This window comes from Rhinopithecus roxellana, chromosome 6 (genome assembly GCF_007565055.1).
Source record: "Rhinopithecus roxellana isolate Shanxi Qingling chromosome 6, ASM756505v1, whole genome shotgun sequence".
NCBI lineage: Eukaryota > Metazoa > Chordata > Mammalia > Primates > Cercopithecidae > Rhinopithecus > Rhinopithecus roxellana.
The window spans coordinates 47,284,100-47,304,302 of NC_044554.1; the positions used below are offsets into that span (position 1 = coordinate 47,284,100).

Genomic DNA, 20,203 nt, shown 5'->3' on the forward strand with positions numbered 1-20,203 from the left:
GACCTCAGGTGATCCACCCACCTTAGCCTCCCAAAGTGCTGGGATTACAGGCGTGAACCCCATGCCCTGCTTCGCTTTTTTGACGTAATACTTGATGTACCATCGTCTCCCATATATATATTTTTTCTTTTCCTGAACCATTCCGAGGACAAGTTGTAGACTCTATGTCCCTTGCCTGTAAACATTTCAGTATTATTTCCTAAGAACAAGGACATTCACAACCACACACAGTTATCCACTTCATAAAACCTAACAGTGATCTGATACTATCGGCTAATGTACAGTCCATATTCCAGTTTTCTCAATTGTCCCAATGATGTTCTTTGGAGCAATTTCTTCCCTGATCCCAAGATCCAATCGAGAGCCACACATTGCCTTTAGCAGTAGCATTTTTCCAGTCTCTTTTAAAATCAGGAACGGTTCTCGGCCTTCCTCTGCCTTGCATACCATTGACATTTTTTTAAGAGTCCAGACCAGTTCTGTGAAACGTCCCTCAATTTCAATTACTCCTTCCACTTAAACCCTCCACTGCCTCCTCATTCCTCAGTTTAAAATTCCAAGACCTCATGACTGGCCTTCAGGGACCTGAAGGATCCCACCTCCCCCACATCCCCTCCCACCAGCTACAGCCATTCTGCCAGCTCAGATATGCCGGGTTCTGACTTTTACGTTCTGTCCACCTTCACCACACTTTTCTGCCCTTTGCATGCAGGAAAAAGGTCACCCCTCCAGATCAGTTGGGTGGGGGTGGGCTGCGCTGATACAGCCCCTCACCTCTCGGACCAGACCAGACCTTTACCATTTTGTTTTCTGCATGGTCTGTGTTCCTTTTTTATTTATTTATTTATTTTTTTTTTGAGATGGAGTCTCTGTCTCCCAGACTGGAGTGCAGTGGCGTGATCTTGGCTCACTGCAACCTCCGCCTCCCAGGTTCAAGCGATTATCCTGCTTCAGCCTCCCCAAGTCGCTGGGATTACAGGCACCCGCCACCACGCCCAGCCAATTTTTTTGGTATTTTCAATAGAGACGGGGTTTCGCCATGTTGGTCAGGCTGGTCTCAAACTCCTGACCTCAGGTGATCAGCCTGCCTCGGCCTCCCAAAGTGCTGGGATCACAGGAGTGAGCCACTGCGCCCAGCCTGCATAAGACTCCACAGTGTAGTGTTACATTTTTAAACATCAGATTACAAAACAATATGAGAATCCTTTCTCCAGTTGGTTGTCCAGGGAAAATTGGCAACTTTCACTGTTGGGAAACTTTCACTTAAAAATAAGTTGAAGCTGGGCGTGGTGGCTCACTCACGCCTGTAATCCCAGCACTTTGGGAGGCCTGGGCGGGTGGATCACCTGAGGTCAGGAGTTTGAGACTAGCCTGGCCCCCATGGCGAAACCGCATCTCTACTAAAAATACAAAAAAAATTGGCTGGGCGTGGTGGCGGGTGCCTGTAATCCCAGCTACTTGGGGAGGCTGAAGCAGAAGAATCGCTTGAACCCAGGCAGCGGAGGTTGCGGTAAGCCTAAATCACGCCACTGCACTCCAGCCTGGGCAACAGAGCGAGATTCCCTCTCAGAAAAAAAAAAAAATCATTTGCTTAACCAAGCATAGTGGCGTTGGACTGTAGTCCCCGCTACTCAGGAGGCTGAGGCAGGAGGATCTCTAGAGCCCAGGAGTTTGAGACCAGCCGGACAACATAGGGAGACCCTGTCTCTACAGAAAATTTTAAAATGAGGCCGGGCGCGGTGGCTCAAGCCTGTAATCCCAGCACTTTGGGAGGCCGAGGCGGGTGGATCACGAGGTCAGGAGATCGAGACCCTCCTGGCTAATACGGTGAAACCCCGTCTCTACTAAAAATACAAAAAACTAGCCGGGTGAGGTGGCGGGCGCCTGTAGTCCCAGCTACTCGGGAGGCTGAGGCGGGAGAATGGCGGGAACCCAGGAGGCGAAGCTTGCAGTGAGCCGAGATCACGCCACTGCACTCCAGCCTGGGTGACAGAGCGAGACTCCTCCTCCTCAAAAAAAAAAAAAAAAGAAAATTTTAAAATGAGGCCAGGCACAGTGGTTCATGCCTGTAATCTCAGCACTTTGGGAGGCCAAGGCAGGCAGATCACTTGAGGCCAGGAGTTTGAGACCAGCCTGGCCAACACAGAGAAACCCTGTCTCTACTGAAAATAAAAAAATTAGCTGGGTGTCACAGCACACACCTGTAATCCCAGCTACTCAGGAGGCTGAGGAGGGAGAATCGCTTGAACCCAGGAGGGCAGAGGTTGCAATGAACCAAGACTGCACCACTGCACTCCAGCCTGGAGCTGGACTTTAGTACCAGCTACTTGGGAGGCTGAGGCAGGAGAATCTCTTGAGCCCAGGAGTTCGAGACCAGCTGGACAACACAGCAAGACCCTGTCTCTACAGAAAATTTTAAAAATTAGCCAGGCATGGTGATACATACCTGTAGTCCTAGCTACTCAAGAGGCCAAGGCAGGAGGAGCCCAGGAGTTTGAGGCTGCAATGAGTTATAATTGTACCACTGCACTCCACCCTGGGTGACAGAGTAAAACCCTGTCTCTAAAAATAAAAAATTAATTTTAAAAGTAACAAAATCAGCTGGGTGTAGTGGTGCACACCTGAAATCCCAGCACTTTAGGAGGCCAAGGTAGGGAGGCCAGGAGTTTGAGGCTGCAATGAGCTATAATTGCACCACTGCACTCCAGCCTGGGTGACAGAGTAAAACCCTGTCTTTTTTTTTTTTTTTTTTTTGAGACGGAGTCTCGCTCTGTCGCCCAGGCTGGAGTGCAGTGGCCGGATCTCAGCTCACTGCAAGCTCCGCCTCCCGGGTTTATTCCATTCTCCTGCCTCAGCCTCCCGAGTAGCTGGGACTACAAGCGCCTGCCACCTCGCCCGGCTAGTTTTTTATATTTTTTAGTAGAGACGGGGTTTCACCGGGTTAGCCAGGATGGTCTTGATCTCCTGACCTTGTGATCCGCCCGTCTCGGCCTCCCAAAGTGCTGGGATAACAGGCTTGAGCCACCGCACCTGACCAACCCTGTCTCTTAAAAAAAAAAAAAAAAATTTAAGTAACAAAATCAGGTGGGTGCAGTGGTACACACCTGAAATCCCAGCACTTTGGGAAGCCAAGGCAGGAGGATTACTTGAGCTCAGGAGTTCAACACTAACCTGGGCAACATAGCAAGACCCTACCTCTACTAAAAAATACAAAACATTAGCAGGGTGTGGTAGTACGTGCCTGTAGCTCTAGCTACTCAGGAGGCTGAAGGAGGAGGATGGACTGAGCCTGGGAAGTGGAGGTTGCAGTGAGAGGTTAGTTACCCAGCCTGGGTAACAAAGACCCTATCTCAAGGTAACAGACAAAGACCCTATCTCAAAAAAAAAAAAAAAAAAAAATTTCCTTCTGGGATTTGTGTGTTCACTCCAACTCCCCGGAATAACGTGAGCTCCAATGAGGGCAGAGATCTTTGTCTGTTGGGTTCACTGCCGCATTCCTGGGACCCAAGCGGTGCCTGGCACGCAGGAAGCACTTGGAAATTATTTGCTGAGTAAATGAGCAAGTGAGAAAAGAAGGAAAGCACCGGTGTTAGGAGCTGAAGAACCAAGAGAGCGAGCCTCCTCCCCACCAAGTGGCCCTTCCAGATTCCAGAACTCTCCCAGGGCCTCCCTTGTCGCCTCTAACCAGAGAAGGAAGCCCCTCACAAATCGTCCTTATCTCTCCATCACTCTGCCAGCGGTCTTCACTGATGAATCTTTCCAAATCAATCCCAGTAGGCTGACAGACTGGATTCCAGAGATGGATCTGATCAGACCCTGGAGAAGGTCCATGGCCCCCTGTTGACGGCTGGCCAGCAGGGCCTCCCCACCCAGATCCCTGAGTCCCACCCTCTATTCATGGACCCTCCCAGGGCCAGCCTAGGGTGCGGGGGCAGGGAGAATAAACATCCAAGTACAAAATCCTACTAATAACTCTTTAATTGCAGCCTGTGAGGACAACTGAGTCCAGGCCTCCCAAGCCCAGAGCACAGAGCCAAGCCCCAGGTGCTTGTCAGTTACATGCCCATCTCCCCGATCAGGCTGTGGCTATTTTGTTCACAATGTAGCAAGGCTCAAGGTAATAGGAAACTTAAAAAACCACCCTTTCCTGATCCCAAACCCCATTCATTCTTAAAATCACCTCCTCTTCTGCAGAGGAAGAGGCCATACCCCTCCATCTTGACCCATAAGGCAGAAACCAGCTCTTCCAGAGGACCCTCCCCAGCAGATGGCTGTCAATGCTAGCTTGGATGGGGTTCCTCCCAGGGAATCTTTCTCCGAGGGCCCCTCCAGCTCTGAGCTCTCTCTGGGGAACCTCCCTCGGCCTAGGAGGGGCTTATAAACCCTGGCAGCGCTCATCCACGTCCGCAGAGCCCAAGGGTAATGTGCCTTTCCCTAGCTGTGTGACCCCAAGCAAGTGGCTCAACCACTCAGGACTTCCCGGTACAAAAATAAACAAATAAAGATGGGACTGATAAAGCTGGCAAGACCTAAGGTGCCGACAGTCAAGGAAGAGAGGGAGGTGCGTCAGAAGGGAAAATTTAGCACCTGCACCCCACAAAGAAAACCCGGGAGGGGGAGGGTGTGCTGGGCTGAGGAATGTGTAATCCGGCCCAGCCCCAAGCAGAGAGTTAATGGGAGCTGCTCCCAACTCGTGGCTAATGGGATTAGCACGGGCTTGGCTCTGGGCGTTGGCCTGGGGTCCGAGGTCTCCGTGCGGCCACTCGAAGTTGGGGAGGGGGGCAGCCAGAAGCAGCACCGGCCCCCACCTTTTCCTCCCGGGTGAGCACGGGATTCAGGGGGCGGCAGCAGTCCTCCCGCTGTTTCCTCCCCGACCTCAGCCTCGGCGTGTAGAAGTCAGGCAGCTCCCAGTGAGCGCAGAAGGTGCGCAGAGGCAGGGCTCCGAGGCTACCTCCCGCTGGGCTTCCAAGGCTTGGCCTTCCCTCCACCTCAGCCTCACCATCCAGCAAATGGGCACTAGGCCGTCTGACTGCTGCGTCAGATTAGGCGCGGCCCTGGCACGGTGCACTCATGCATGAGTAGTAGCTGTTTTCACTGCTTCGCATTAGGGCACTTTGCCTTGCCAGGCCGGAGCCAGATCGCAGGCGGGGAGTGCGCGACGCCCCTTCCCAGCCTCGAAAAAGCAAAGCGCAGGCCTAGCCAGTCAGAGAGACACGGGCACCGATTCCCAGGCTTGGCTCCCCCTGCCACCACCCCGGGCTGGACCAAATGACCCAAAAGACACATGCACACACACATCACAGTGGACTTGTGGGGAGCGCAGAAGGGGACAGCTCAGATGGCCTCTGTACCCCAGGGCTGCCCCCCAATTTCTTACTCGGGGGTCCCCCACGCCCCTGCCTCGCCACAACACACCACTCGGGCGCAAACCCTTGCCCGGGTCGCAGACCCCAGGCGGAATGCGCCCCCAGCTCCGGAGGAGCACCAGCAGGTCCGAGGGCCAAGACCCGGTTCTGGCACCCCGGCCGGCGGGGATCTCCGAGCTCCTGGCCCCCGGGCGCCCGCCCCTCCCCCGCCTGGCGCCTCACAAAGGCCCTTTGTCCCGCCGAGCCCCCGGGACTCCAGTTCCTGAAAAGTTCCAGGAGAAAAATCAAAGACAGGCAAAATCGGCGAGCTCCGCCGAGCGGGCGGGGCAAGGCCTAGGCAGCAGCTCTGGGCCGGGGGTGTCTCCTGCAAGACCCCAAGGAAAGGGGAGTATCGGGGGCTACTCCGGAAATCGCAAAAATCCGAAACTGCAATTCGAAGAGGAGGTGGATTTTTTTTTAAGTCGAGACTTGGGACGCCAAGCACAAAAGCCAGGGCAGCCCCGGGAGGAGGGACCGGGTGTCCTGGGGCGGTGGCTGAGATGGTCTGGAGGTCCCCGAGTTCCTTCCCGCCTCGCTGGCTGCAGCGGCCGCGGACTGACCGGAGCGATCACCTCCCGCCCCGGCGAAGCGCCCGCCCGGACACCGTCCCCACCGTGCCTGGGCAGCCCCTTTTGGGAAATGGCGGAGATCACGGGACCTTCTCGGCCACCGCCTCCCGCAGCAGGGTTTTCCCCTCCGCCCCCTGGGCCCTGCCTGAGCCGCTCTCTTCTTTCCCTCTAGGTTCGGGACGGTGGTGGCCCCATTTCGGCGTCCCTGCCGTGCCTCTGCACTCTTTAGCGCCGGAGAACACGGGGTCCCCGAGGGCCCGGGTCACCGCCCTCCTAACGGGGTGCTAGTTCCCAAGGCCGCCGTTCTCCCCGGGAAGAAAGGGGCATCCCGCCCGCCCAGAGGCCAGAGTCCCAGGGCTGGGGTCACCTTACTCCCGCATCCCCCGGCGCTCGGTAACTGCTAGGGCCCCGGCTCGGCGCGGGTAGTGGAGCTGGGAACAGAACCCAGGAGGGCCCACGGGCGCCAAAAGGGGCGTTTGCCAAGAAAAAGAATCGAGCTCGGGGAGCGGGTGTCTCGCGGGTTGCGGGGGCCGGTTTGTTCTTTTTTCGCCCAGATTTTAAAAACTCCAGCCCAGGCTTGTGCCGCTGGGGCCCCCGGGGATTGGAATCGCCCCCGGTGGCTCGGGCTACGGCACCTACTTTCGGCTCACTAGGGTCGGGCACGGTGAGGAAAAGGCAACCGAACTGCGCGCCCCTCTCCACTGCCGGGGCCGCCGGACTGGCCTCGGCTCCGGGGCCAGGAGTTTCCCCGCCCTGGGGGCTGAGTCCGCCCGCACCCTCGTGGCCGAGTCCGCCCGCACCCTCGTGGCCGGCCGAAGGAGAGTCGCCGAGCCCCGGCCGCGAGTCACAGGAGGACCCCGCCGAGTGGATCTCCCCGGGAAGACAGGAGGGGACGGGCAGGGCGTGGGGCACTTACCCGGGTGCGGATGGAGATTCAGGCCAGCCATGTACTTTCCCGGCGGCAGCGGGCCGGGCAAGCCCGAGGCGGGCAAGCGTCCGGCAGTGGCCGCGCCCACGCGGTGGCTGTCCATGGCCAAGCCGGACAGCAGCGGCGGCGGGGGACCGTGCACGGACCGCTGGGGCCCGAAGTCTCGGCCATCCATCCTCCGCGGGAGTGCCGCGGCCAGCCCCCCGCCCGGCCCGCAGGCCTAGCTCAGTGGGACCTAAAAGTCCGGCCTCGGCGTAGTCCCAGAGTCCTCGGGCGGCGGGGGCTCCGCGGCGTGCATGGCGGCGGCCAGCGGGGCTTGCGCTCAGCTGCGGGCCCGCGGCCCGGGGCGCACAGGCGGCCGGCGGTGGGGCCCCTCCGGGCGGCCAGGCGGAGCTGCGCGACGCGGCGCACACGGCGTCTTGGCGGGGAGGAGACGGGCCGCGGAAGAAATATAAAGGAGGAAAGGAAAAAGGAAAAAAAATAAAGTGATAAGTTTCAGAAAGTCGCCTCGCCTTTCAGGATCGGGGGGTGCCGACGAAGTGGCCAGAAATGAAATCGGGAGTAGCCCCTTTTCAGTGAAAAGTAAAATCCATACTCCTTCCGCCGGCGGCTTCAGGCTCCTGGGACCTGGCTCGGAAAAGTGACCGGCGGCGGTGGCGCGCTGCGCCCCAGCCCAGACTCTGCCTCGGCGGCTGCCGGGTCCTCCCGAAACCGGGCAGGGCTCCTCGGCTGCGCCGGGACAGCGTAAATACAAACCTCTTAAGTGTATTTTATTTCTGGGCGTCAGATGCTCCGGGGTTTAAAACCGTGAAGCCTTGCCACAAGCGGTCCGAAGTATCTCCCAAAACACTCTGGCACTATCTGATCCGCAAAGTTTAATATTTAACCTTTTGGAGACCTCGCCTCCCTTTTCCGAGTTTGGTTTTTCCTGAGCTCGCCTTGAACCGCCGACGGAATGGTGTTTTTCTGGGGGTGGGAGGAGGGAGGGTCCAAAGCGGGTTTATTATTTTTAAAGAGGCTCGTGGTCCCCCCCCTTTTTCCCCCCGGGGGCACTATGAGTCCCAGAGCTCAAGTCCGAGGACCCGAGACGTGGCATTCTCGCCTAAGGACTGGAAAGAATCCTACAAAACAAGCTTTGGTTTCATTTTCCAACGCCCTGGCCTGAGATCCTGCAGCCCGAGGACGTGGCCTGGCGTGGGGGATTTGGGGGATGTCAAGAGGGGAAAGAAAGGGATCAAGGGTCTCGCTTCTACTCCTAGCTCCCCCCCCCACACCCACCCCCCCCCCAAAAAATAACCTACAAAGAAAACCTTTGCAGCGCGGGCCGGCCAAGGGGCGCCTCCCCCACCGTTGGGTAAATCCCCCTGTAGTTCCAGTTTAAAACTGTTTGTTTAAAAGCTTTGTCGTTTGCGGATTCTCTTGGGGATGGGAGGGGGTCTTGGAGCCCACCCTCCCTCGATCTGTCTGTCTGCAGCAGCTCACATTCCTGATTCTGGGAGGCCTGGGCGCTCTTAGAGCCGCCGATCACGCCAAAGCCACCGGCTCCCGGGTGCCCGCCCAGCGCCCTGTACTCTGCGCCCAGCCCCCCAAGCAGGAGACCCCCTCGGCTGCAAAACCCCTGGCCAAACCCGCCGGCCTTCCTCTCCAGCCTCCCTCCCCAACTTTGCTAAGAGTGCCTATTTTAACCCGGTTTTGGTTACAAACACCCCCTCCCTCCCTCCCTCGCTCTCTCCCATCAGGCTCTGGTTACCAGATCCGCGTTTACTTTGGAAAAATCTAAGATCGCCACATCCGAGGATACATGTCTTAAGGAGGCGATGAGCTTCCCGTGATTTTTTTTTTTTTTTTTTTTTGGTAAGAGATTCTTTGGATAGCTTTTTAAAAGCCAGCGCCTCGTAGTATGCCCAGGCGCCCCAGTTCGGGGAAGTCGGGGTGAAGCCCCCAGGAACACCCTCGCACTGGCAAAGAAGCTGCATCGGCCATCTGCGGGCTCCGCTGCGTTCTCCCTACTTTTCTCCCCCTCTTAAATGGAGTTAAAATGGCTGAATTCCGGCTTTTAATTAAAAACAGCCTATAATCGAAAACGTCTCGGCGTCCCGGGCTCCCCCGCCGCCTGCTGGGAACCGAGAGAGGAACCGCCGCCCCTCGGCCGGGCCAGGCGGGCCGGAGCGGGTCTGGGGGCTCGCGTGGGCGCCCGGGGCGCAGCAGCCCACCCCCACCCCTCCCAGGGCGCCCCCTCCCAGCCAGCCCTGGTCCCCGATTCTGTAATCGGGAGCCAGACAGTAGCGGGGATCCCCCCGCGCACCCGGAGGGGCAGGCGTGGTTGGGGGGCGAGCTGGAGAAGTTTGAAGACCATCGCGCCCGGCCGGGGGCCGGCAGGCTGACCGGCGGCGTACCTGGCGCGGCTGGATTCACGGCTCCGGGCTCCGGCGACAACGACTCCGGCGGCGGCCCCGGCTCCCGGCGCAGCTAGGCGCCCGTGCTGCCTGCCATCCCGCGGCCGCCGCTCCCCTCCGCCACCCGCAGCCGCCTCACACTTTTTGCCCGCCTTTCCTTTTTTTGGTAGAAAACCGCTCCCCGGGCCGAGCGCTCGGCGCGCCAACTCCTCCGCCCTCCCGCGGCCCGGCTCCCGCAGCCCCCGGAAAAGCCAGCTTTCCTCCCGCCGAGCTCCCCGCTTTTTAATAAAATCCAGGTAGCGCCGGTTTAAAGAATCCCAAATCTCCATATACAGCCCGGGATTGGAAAAGGTACATTACACAACCCCCCTTTCAAGTTCCTCTCGCTGGATCTAAAAAAAAAAAAAAAAAAAAAAAAAAAGGCAGCGGGGGGGGAGGTTGGAGGGGGTTGGGGGAGGGGAGCACTCTCCGGCAAAGAAACACGCATTGTTCCCGGGCGCCCGCCCCCCCCCAGCCCGGCCCCCGGCCTCCGTGCATTGGCCGCGCGCGCCGCCAATCACGCGCATGTAAACACCTTGGCCCACAGCCATTCCTATAAAACCAATTACGGACCTAGGGGCTCCAGCAGTTTCCAGGCTCCCCTCAGCGGGGCTGAATGATCAAAACTGGTGGTGAGAATTTTTCCGGGCCGTTTCTAGGCAGCCCTCCCCCTCCACCAGCTCGGACCCCCCCCCTCCCTCCTTTCTCCTTCTCCTCCCTTTTCCTTCCCCCCTCCCCCAGCGTCTGGGCTGAGTGATCAAAATAGAGGAAGATGGTTGTCGCCGCAATCCAGGGCTTTGCAAGGCGCGGTTTAATGGGCCGCCTGTCAGCTTCCTGCTCGCAGGAGGAGGTGACAAGCCAAGCGAGCCGGGGAGGGCCTGGGGCCCGGCGGGCTGCACCCCGCGCCCCGGCCCCCGACCTCCCCTGGGGTGCGCTTCTAGTACGCGCGGTGGAGACGCCGAAACAGACAAGGGCTGCTTTTTCCCTTGTTTTTTTTCTTCCTTTTAAAACAAAGCAGCGATTCATTCCCTCTCCCCCAGCAGCGCGGTCGGGTGGGATGGGCAGGCGAGAAGGCCGTTTTCCTAGCACTGGCCTGCGGGTCCCTCCCTGAAACGCGGTGTCAGATGGTTACTGATTAATATTTTGGAGAGGCCGCGGCGGCGGGCAGCGGGTGAGTCTCTAATCTTCTAAAAGGGGTTCCTATAGAAACGCGGATCGGGGCGCGCCCCCCGCTCGGCCCAGGCCGGGGCCGCGGCGCTTCGCACAGCGCGCCCCTCCCCAAGTCCCTCTTTGCGTGGGCGCTCCCCTCTCCTTCCCCCCCCAACAAAAAAATCAGAACAGAAAAAAGGATTAGATCGGCTGAGCGCGAACTGAATCCCTCTCGATTCTGACATTTCAGCCTATTAGCATTTCTCCACGGAGCCTTCTGAAACCTATTAAAGTGTAATATTAAAAACCTCTTGGCTGGGGGCCTCTCTTGCCTTCCATCCGCCGCGCCCCCTCCAGGGAGGGCGAGACCGGGAAAAAAAAAATCTGTTGAGCTCAGAGGAAGTAGCCGCCAAGCCCAAAAAGTGCTTGGCTGGCCACGGCGGCCGTAGGGGGAAGGGAGCACCAATCCCCCAGACTTTGTACTTTTATTTTGCTCTTTCAGCAAAATCCTTTCTGGGTTGAGTAGCCGTGAGCTGCCCGCGGCCGACCTACCTGACCGGGGGCGCAGGGAGTGCGGATCACGCTAGCAGAACTGTCCTGGGGGCCCCCGCACCCTCTCTGCAGCCCTGCAGGCCCCCGAGCCCGGCTAGGCATTACGTACCCTGGAAAGGAAGCTTGGAGGGGCAGAAATCCTTCCAATCCTGCCTCGAAGAGCAACTGCGGTGATAAGATTTTAATTAAAACAAGAGAAGCCCGCTCTTTCGCCTCGCGCTGCGTACTCAGCGTTTTCTCATTGCCCGTTTTGTTTTTTTAAATCAATTTTTAAGGCAACTTTTCGGGAGGGGGGGAAAATGAGCGCGTTAGTGCCCATTCGTTCTATTTTCTTTTCTCCACTTTTAGAAGAAAAAAAAAAGGTGGGGGGAGGCTTCGAGAACGAACTGGGGGGTGTCTAATTTAATTCCAGGATAAATTTGAGGAAAAAAGTTCAGCCTCTTGAGGGCAGTTTCAAGTTGCCCTTCCTGGAGCTTCCTGCGTTGGTTTCTAGGCTGCCCTCTTTTGGAAGCTATAGCTCCGCTGGGGAGGAGGGAGGAGTGAAAAGGAAAGAAAGGAACGAAAATAGCCGGAGCCGAGGGGAACAAGCCACGATGTCCGCGTTTGGAGCTGGGCGTGCGGGTCTCAGTGGCGGCCTCGGCATTCGGGGCGGCGAGAGGCGCCCGGTGCATCCCCGGGACGGCCAGGAGCAAAGACGGAGAGGAGAGGGGGGTTAGAGAAAGGAGGTATTGTGTCTGTGTGCCTTAGGGGAGGAGGGGACTGCAGGAATCGAATAAACGCAGTCGAGCTGCGCGGGGCTGCTGGAAGCCCAGGCGGGGGAAGGGGGCCGTGTGTGGGGGCGCAGAGCGCCCTTGAGCCTTACGCAGAGGTCTTGTGTGTTCCTAGTTAAGCCCTCCCACGCCCGAGGCCCCATCGCTTCCTCTCCACTCTCTTTACCCAATATTCCAAGCCCAGACCCTAATTCTCCACCGCATTACCCTCCCCCCGGATTTGGGGAATGTTTTTCTTTATTTTAATATAGCTCAAAGAAAAAAATATGTATATCTTGAGAGAGTTGGGGTGGGGAAAACAAAAGGCTTGCGGAGTAGAAAAAAACAAAGGCCCATTTTTATAAATGTTTAATGTTTTCACCCCCTGGCTGCTCCGAGACGCCGTAATTGTGACGGCGGGGTACGTGTGCCATAAATCATTTAGTTGCTAATAAAAATTCTGCCTGTTTGCCCTGGATTTGCCAATGGCGTTTGCATTTTTCAAGTGTGCGCCTCGGCGGCGTGACGAACCCAGCCGGTATTTCATTAGGGCCGTGGTGCCTGGGCTTTGTGCGCCCAGCCCTCTCGCGCGGGCCCCTTCCATACCCGCCCCCGGCACCCACTCCACATTTGCGCGGCCCTGCAGCCACCGGAGCCCGGCCAGGGCGCAGGGCCTGGGGACGCGGTGGTGGTGGGGGAGGCCAGGACGCATCCTGCCCACGCTAGTTTTCCCGGGATGCCGCATGCATGGGGGCGCGGGCGGGCTACGCGGAGAGGCCGCCTGTCCAGGCCAATCTATACGCGCCCTGATCTCCGCCCGCTCCCCAGCCCCGCGACGTGGTGTCCCCGCAGTAGCTGAGTAAACAGCGACTGGGAGCCATCTTGGGGCGGAGGACGGATCCCAAGCGAAGTAGTGGGTGCAGCCCAGGTGCCTCCATTCGTAAAGGAGAGCCTCTAGGACATCCCTAACAAGGGTTCAGGGTCCAGGGAAACGCTTTCCCCAGTACGGTGGGCCACATTGAAATGTAAAAACCAGGCCTGGGTGCCACGGCCATAGGGCACAGGCCATAGGCCACCAGGTCCAGCCGCCATCTTACGCGCCCCACCCCCATTTCATCCCTTCCCCCTCCCCGCCCCCTCACACTTTTGTTTACCCAGCGGGATAGGTGGCCAAAAACTCTGTGGACGCAATTGAGAGTGTGTCTGTGTGTGTGTGTGTTTTACTGACTGGGTGAAAAATCGACTCGGGGGAGCTGGGTGGGTCTTCCTTGTAGCCCCAAACCGCAGTTGCAGGAGAATCTGCCCTGGCTAGCCGAGGCCCGGCCCAGCGTGCTTCTCCGCAGCCAGCCTGGGCCAGCCAAGCCGAGGCCTTTCCTGTGTTCCTAGGCTACCGGCTCCGGCCTCTGCTCCCTGGACGCGTCCCGACTGACAAAATTCTCCCTCTTTGTTTTAAAACCAAAGGACAGGCCAACCTTGAGCCCGGCCGTCACCCCTGTCGCGCTTTTGTTGGCGCAGGCTCAGGCCCGACCGGTGCAGATCACACGGCCTCCCTCAATTCGGCGTTGAACCCGGTTCTTCCCAAATTCTGGTGTTACTGGCCGCTTGGACACGTTCTCCCCTTATCCTTCCCCCAGCGGGGGAAGAAAAAGCCAGTATCGTTTCCTTGGCGCGGCCACCCGAGCCACTTCACCCATCGCCCCAACCGCCTTTCCAGGCGGGGACCGAAGCCCCCCACTCTCCGCTGGCATCTCGGTGAAGGGCACCCCCTGAGGGATTGCCGGCTTCTGCTGCCCGCTCAGAGGCCTTGTGGCTGGGTGTCTTAAGCTCCGGTTTCCGCAGGTCCCGTGTCTGGCGGGCGCGGCTAAAACCCGGAGAGGCTGTGCCCGGGAAAGCCACGTTCGCCGTCCCCTCGCTGCGACAGACCCAGCCGCGATACAGCGCCAAGTCGCGGCCGGGCCAACCCAGCCGGGAGCTGCCCGAACCTGCCTGGAAGACCAGGGACGCGGTGCCATCGCCCCACACCCCACCGAGACCAGGGCGCAAGGCGGGCAGAATTGGGACTGATGCGCCAGGCCCAGCCCCGATGGATTCCAGCTCCTCTCGGCCCCGCCTCCGGCCCTGGCCTCTTCCTCCAGCCGGGGTCGGGTCCTCCACTCCACTGTTTGGCTGGGAAAGGACGGAGACGCGCTTGGTGCGCAGGGGGCCGGCTGCGGCCATAAATCTCCGGGCGGGCCCTGCTTCCCGCAGCTGACGCGGGGGTGCTCCGGACTGGTCTCGCATCCCAGGCCACGCCGCACGCCCTGCTCACCCCATCACGGCCTGGGGACCCCAAGACTGCGAGGGAACTACGCCAAGAGCTTCTCCGTTCACCAAAGAGGGGGAACGGCCTCATCCCTCGGTGCCAACACCATCCATCCCTGAGGGCGCTGGACCCTGAGGTGGCCCGAGCTTCACAGGATCACCGCCTTGGGGTAGGGGCGCCCGGGCCTGGCATTTCCTCTTAGAAAGGCTCGGTGAGACTGGGATGGGCGTGCAGCTGTCCGTTCGAGCGCAACTCCGGTGCTACCTGCACCACGGAGGGGCGACGCCAGGGTCAGGGTCGAAGCGGCTTCTCAGAATTTAGCTTGCCACCTCTCCGCGGACCCTGCCTTCATCCCGTGTCTCCTCAGAGCTCTCTGCGGGCGCATGATGGGCTTTTTTTTTTTTTTTTTTTTTTTTTTTGGCACAGGAGGACCAAGGCGGGGGAGTGACTGTGGGCACCATGCGTGGAGGCGGGGGCTCATCTGGTTCCCACCCTCCGTGCCGCCGGATGCCCCAGGTTTTTCTCAACCAGGGTCCCGGCTTGGAGCCCTCGTTGGCTGCGTGCTTTGGCGCAACCATGGGGAAAGCGGTAATTGGTCTCGCCCTTGTGGCTGCCTGGTGGAAGCGGTGGTTTTGACACACGGAACAGTCATGGGGAGCAGATCCAGAGAGGGTGCATTTGCAATAATAACGCTTAATTTATCTCTGCCAGAGGGGCGGTAACAGGCCTTCGCGCTGGTGTCTTACATCAGCCAAGCAAACCATGCACGCGATCGGAGCCAACCACCTCCAGCGGGGTTTTGCCCCGGACTTAAGGTGCGCGGAAACCGGAGCATTCAGGCCTTCCTGGGTGCCTCCCGAAAACCTCATCATGCCAGTGACACGACTGCGAACGGCGGGTGGCACAAGCCAGGGGCTTGGGATGGGAGGGTTTGGAAACCTCGCTCCAAGGACGCCCTCATCCAAGGAGCTTCGGCTCCTTCCTAGAATTTCTGGAAGCACTTTTGGAGGGACCGAGGGCTTCCGGCCGGGCCCAGAGGAATTTGAGCGCTTGCCAGGGCAGGCGGGAGCGCAGCCTGGGAGTGGAGAGGCTGCTGGGCCACATTCCCGCCGAGCTTCCCCCGCTGGGCCCCAGCCCCGCTGCGGCGCCCTAGGAAGCACCTCCGAAAACAAAGCGCTGTGGTTTCAGCCCAAGGTTAAAGTCCACCGCGAGCGTGTTTTTCCCCCCCTCCGGAATCTAAGAGCGATAGCATTTCTCCAAATAAGCCGCCAATAAATCAGCTCCCGGGGGCGCCTGCTGAAGAGCCCTGGTGACCTTGGGGGATGGTTTTTCTGCCTGACCTGTCCGAGCACAGGCTTGGGGGAGGGGGGCGCAGTGTCAGCCCTACCCCCTCCAGAGAGACGCGGAAGAGGGAATGGCCAAGGGCATTCGTGGGTGATTACAGCAGTACGTGTGTACCCAGAGGGGATGGGAGAGACTTGGAATGGGGGAAAGGAGCAACTGTGGTTATCCGGGGGCCTGTAGTTACGCGATCAGGAGGCGTTTGTGATTGCGAGGAGTGCTGCTTGCTGTCGGTTCAACAATTGCATGGAGCGCCTGCGGTGTCCGCACAGTTCTAGACATGGGGAAAGCGCCACTGGGGACAGACACAGCCGCTGTGGGGCCCCGTGTCTTTGTCTGCCTGGGACTGGATGTGTTTGTGGCGGTGTGACTAATGGGATTTATGGATATCAGTGCCAGGGTGACTGATGAAGGGCTTGGCAGCACGTGTGTTTGGGGAGAGGCGCTGCACCTATGTGGGGAGTGGGTGCCCCGGGAGAGGACTGTTCCTTCTCTTAGAGGTTCCTTCCCCTGCCCCCTCCCTGCCGGCTCCCTGCTTTGTTTAGGCCTCTGAACCCCTCCCAGGCAGGCCTGTGCACGCGGAGAGTTTTGCAGCAAATTCCACTGCCAGCCTGGCCCTCAGAGGCACCTCTGCACGCCCCACCTCTTCCAGCTCCACCTCCTTAGCACACGCCAAGCGTCCCAAATCCAGGCTGTCCCACCCCCTTCCCAGGCAGAGCCTTCCCAGTTTCCTCTTTTCCTGTCTGAATTCCTCCTGGTGCGCTCTGAGCCCTGCTTCAGGCAGGCTTTGACAACCCTATGATTTGGGCACCCGCATACCCATTTAACAGATGAGAAAGTTGAGGGCAGAAAGGAGATGTGACAAGCCCATGCAGTCAGGAAGTAGCAGGCACCCTGAACTAAACCAGGCAGCTTGCTGGGGACCCCAGTGTGGAGGCCCTGTGCCCTTGGGAGCCCCCAGCCTGGCTGAGACTCACTTAGAGAAGGTAGAGGCAAGGCCACTCCCATGACACGTGACACACCCCGCCACCCATGTACTGTGCTAACCATCAGTCCTCCCTGCCACTTGGTAGAGGCTGTCTCCTTCCCTGGCCTGGCATGGGGAAGAAGGGGGGCAGTGAAGGTCAGAGGAGTAGTATGAGACCCTGGTTTGGCCTGGGACACAGTAGGGGGGTGAGGTCAAGGTAACCCAGGGGTCACCTTGGAGATCAGGAGAGCCGTGGCTGGAGAGCAGGAGCTCCTGTGTAATTCCACAGAACCTAGCACTGACTGAGGTTCAGGGCAAACCTGGAGAATCCATCTCCCCTCTCCCTTGGGATCATCTTTTTTTCTGGAGAGATGGGCTCTCGCTATCTTACCCCAGCTGGTCTTGAACTCCTGGCTTCAAGCAATCCTCCCACCTCAGCCTCCCAAAGTGCGGGGATTACAGACCCAAACCACCAAGCTTGGCCTCCCTTGGGGTCTCTTCTTTTTTTCTTTTTGAGACAGGGACTTGCTCTGTCGCCCAGGCTGTAGTGCAGCAGTGCAACCACAGCTCGCTGTAGCCTCAGCCTTTCGAGCTCAAACAATTCTCCTGCCTCAGCCTCCCAAGTAGCTGGGACTACAGATGTGTGCCACCATGCCAGCTAGCTTTTTTTTTTTTTTTTATGTTTTATAGAGATGCGGAGGGGCGGTCTCATGATGTTGCGCAAGCTGGTCTTGAACTCCTGGGTTCAAGCAATCCTCCCTCCTTGGCCTCTCAAAGTGCTGGAAGCCACTCACAGGTGTGAGCCACCATGCCTGGCCGAGCTTCATTTCCCAATCTAGAAGTCTCTCATACAAAAAGGCATCCCGGCTTTCTCTCTCTCTCTCACACACACACACACAGTCTCTCTCATCACCTCTCCCCTCCCCCTCCCCTTTTTTTTTCCTTTTTATCCTTCTTTGGCATTTTCTTTCAAGCAGAAAATAAAAACATTTCCCATGGCTACAGCTTTGAAAGCTTCCCTCTCCTTTCAGCCTCCATCCCACACCCACCCCAATGTCAATCCATTTCTAGAGCCAGCGTTGAGTCAAAAACAAACCCACAGAGATCAAGTCTGACAGGCCCCTCCCGGCTGCCCTACACTCTCTCTTCATGTATTGGTCTGCCTTCACCCCAGAGAGGGGCAGGAGGTAGGAATCCTATCACACACACACACACACACACACACACACACACACACACACACACAGTTTCTATGGCCATGGAGACTCTCTAAAGAACCTTCTAAGCCGGGCGTGGTGGCTCACGCCAGTAATCCCAGCACTTAAGAGGCCAAGGCAGGTGGATCACCTGAGGTTGGGAGTTTGAGACCAGCCTGGCCAACATGGTGAAACCACATCTCTACTAAAAATACAAGAATTAACTGGGCTTGGTGGCGGGTGCCTGTAGTCCCAGCTACTCAGGAGGCTGAGGCAGGATAATTGCTTGAACTCGAGAGGCGGAGGCTGCAGTGAGCTGAGATCATGTCATTGCACTACGGCCTGGGCAACAGAGCAAGACTCCATTCCAAAAAAAACAAAACAAGAATCTTCTAGAGCTGCTCCTGCCAGAAAGACCTGCTCACTTAGTTCCATCTGCTGGAGGTGTCCGGTCATCCCCTACCTGCCCCTGCCCCTGCCCTCCTCTCCTGGCCCCATTGCCACAGATCCTCATCTGTGGGGCTATCTGTTGTAGATTGAAGAGAGTCCCCCCCAAATTCATATATTTGATTCCTAACCCCTAATACCTTGAAATGTGACCTTATTTGGAGAGAGGGTCATTGCAGATGTAATTTTTTTTTTTTTTTTTTTTTTTTTTTGAGACAGAGTCTTGCTCTGTGGCCCGGGCTGGAGTGCAGTGGCCGGATCTCAGCTCACTGCAAGCTCTGCCTCCCAGGTTTACGCCATTCTCCTGCCTCAGCCTCCCGTGTAGCTAGGACTACAGGCGCCCGCCACCTCGCCTGGCTAGTTTTTCGTATTTTTAGTAGAGACGGGGTTTCACCGTGTTAGCCAGGATGGTCTCGATCTCCTGACCTCGTGATCCGCCCGTCTCGGCCTCCCAAAGTGCTGGGATTACAGGCTTGAGCCACCGCGCCCGGCCACAGATGTAATTAAGATCAGGTCATACTGGAGTCCAGTGGGCCCTAATTCAACATGACTGATGTCCTTATAAAAAGAGGATATTTGGGTGCAGTGGCTCATGCCTGTAATCCCGGCAATTTGGGAGTCTGAGGCAGGAGAATCGCTTAAGCCCAGGAGTTTGAGGCCAGACTGGGCAAGACCCTGCCTCTACAAAATTTTTTTTTTTTTTTTTCAATTAGCCAGGCATGGTGGCACATGCCTGTAGTCCCAGCAGCTTGGGAGGCTGAGGTGGGAAGATGGCTGAACCCAGGAAGTCAAGGCTGCAGTGAGCTGTAATCATGCCACTGCACTTCAGCCTGAGCAATAGAGCAAGATCCTGTCACCAATAAAAGGAAATATTTGGAGTCAAACAGCTATGGAGGGAAGACAATGTAGAAAGATGTGGAGGGGGGTGGACACACCAGAGAGGCCTGGGACAGACCCCTCAGGCCCTGCCAACACCTGCCACCTTGGACTAGAGACTTGATCTTGGACTTCAAGACTCTAGAACGGTAAGAGAATACATTTCTGTTGTTTAAACCACCAGTTAGTGACACCTCACTATGGCAGCTCAAAGAGACTCAGACACCATCCCAAATCTAAGAGCCTACAAAGGTCAAGTGAGAACCATTGACCCTTGTAGCTCCTGGCAGTTCCAACCAGCTGTCTCCAGGGTGCCAGATCTGCTGTTGTTCCAGGGAAGCTGGTCTATCAGTCAGAATAGGCCAGGTTATGCTGCAGTGACAAATATCCCCTACATTTCAATGGCTTGATGCAACACAGAAAAACGTATTCGCCTCTTCACATTGTCAACACAGCCCAGGCGCTGCTCCCAGGCCACTGACCTCCTTGTGGTGTCTGGACAGCCTGATCCACTTAGAGTTCACGAGTTGTCCACCTCCATGTGAGGTCACCACGGGGCATGCACAGACTCCCATGTCCCTGGTGCTCACAGCCAACACGATCACACTTAGCTGAGGGGTGCTGGAGAGGAGAGTTTTGCTGTGCCCAGGAAGGGGAGAAAAACCAGGTATTGGTGAGTTTAGACAATGCTGGCCATACTTGCAAAGCCACATCTCCTGAGTTGCTAACTTTGGCACTTCTTTTAAAATTGTGGTAAAATACACATCACATTTACCCATCTTAATCCACCCCCACCTTTTTTTTTTTTCTGAGGTGGAGTCTTGCTCTGTCACCCAGGCTGGAGTGCAGTAGCACAATGTCCACTCACTGCAAGCTCCGCCTCCCGGGTTCCCGCCATTCTCCTGCCTCAGCCTCCTGAGTAGGGGGGACTACAGGCATCCGCCACCACGCCTGGCTAATTTTTTTGTATTTTTACTACAGACGGGGTTTCACTGTGTTAGCCAGGATGGTCTCAATCTCCTGACCTCGTGATCCACCCGCCTCGGCCTCCCAAAGTGCTGGGATTACAGGCGTAAGCCACCATGCCCGCCCACCCTCCCCACTTTTTTATTAGATGGAGTCTTCAGTGGTACGATCTCAGCTCACTGCAACCTCCACCTCCCGGGTTCGAGCAATTCTCCTGCCTCAGCCTCCTGAGTAGCTGGGATTACAGGCACCCGCCACCATGCCCAGCTAATTTTTTGTATTTTCAGTAGAGACAGGATTTTGCCATGTTGGCCAGGCTGG

General features: G+C 57.5%; 5 protein-coding genes across 10 annotated transcripts in view; 2 read left to right on the forward strand and 3 right to left on the reverse strand.

Annotated features, from left to right (window-relative positions):
* Positions 1-9,660, reverse strand: part of TNRC18 (trinucleotide repeat containing 18) — a 123,132-nt gene extending 113,472 nt beyond the window's left edge. For 3 of the 6 annotated variants that reach the window (XM_030932178.1, XM_030932174.1, XM_030932176.1), the window contains exons 1-2: positions 9,299-9,659; positions 6,891-7,320 (exon numbers count right to left, since the gene is read on the reverse strand). In XM_030932178.1, the coding sequence (XP_030788038.1) occupies positions 6,891-7,077 (187 nt within the window). In that variant the 5' untranslated portion in view covers positions 7,078-7,320; positions 9,299-9,659. Of the gene's footprint in view, positions 1-6,890; positions 7,321-9,298 lie in introns of all 6 variants that reach the window. The other 3 variants (XM_030932175.1, XM_030932177.1, XM_030932180.1) reach the window with 2 other exon arrangements.
* Positions 1-20,203, forward strand: part of LOC104667537 (protein PMS2CL-like) — a 1,213,215-nt gene that overhangs the window by 394,813 nt on the left and 798,199 nt on the right. The gene's annotated exons all lie outside the window — the stretch shown is intronic.
* LOC104665226 lies at positions 13,339-14,891 on the reverse strand. The gene is given in 1 exon segment (XM_030932243.1): positions 13,339-14,891. A coding segment is annotated over 1 exon segment (729 nt). The 5' UTR covers positions 14,068-14,891.
* LOC115898240 lies at positions 14,009-15,428 on the forward strand. Its single transcript, XM_030932250.1, has 2 exons — positions 14,009-14,258; positions 14,801-15,428. The coding sequence occupies exon 2, from the start codon at positions 14,852-14,854 to the stop codon at positions 15,362-15,364; it is 513 nt and encodes a 170-aa protein (XP_030788110.1). The 5' UTR covers positions 14,009-14,258; positions 14,801-14,851; the 3' UTR covers positions 15,365-15,428.
* The window catches only part of FBXL18 (F-box and leucine rich repeat protein 18), a 91,732-nt gene continuing 90,486 nt past the window's right edge, over positions 18,958-20,203 (reverse strand). The window contains exon 5 of the mRNA XM_030932201.1: positions 18,958-19,555. Coding sequence (XP_030788061.1) covers positions 19,363-19,555 — 193 coding nt within the window. The 3' untranslated portion in view covers positions 18,958-19,362. The remainder of the gene's footprint in view (positions 19,556-20,203) is intronic.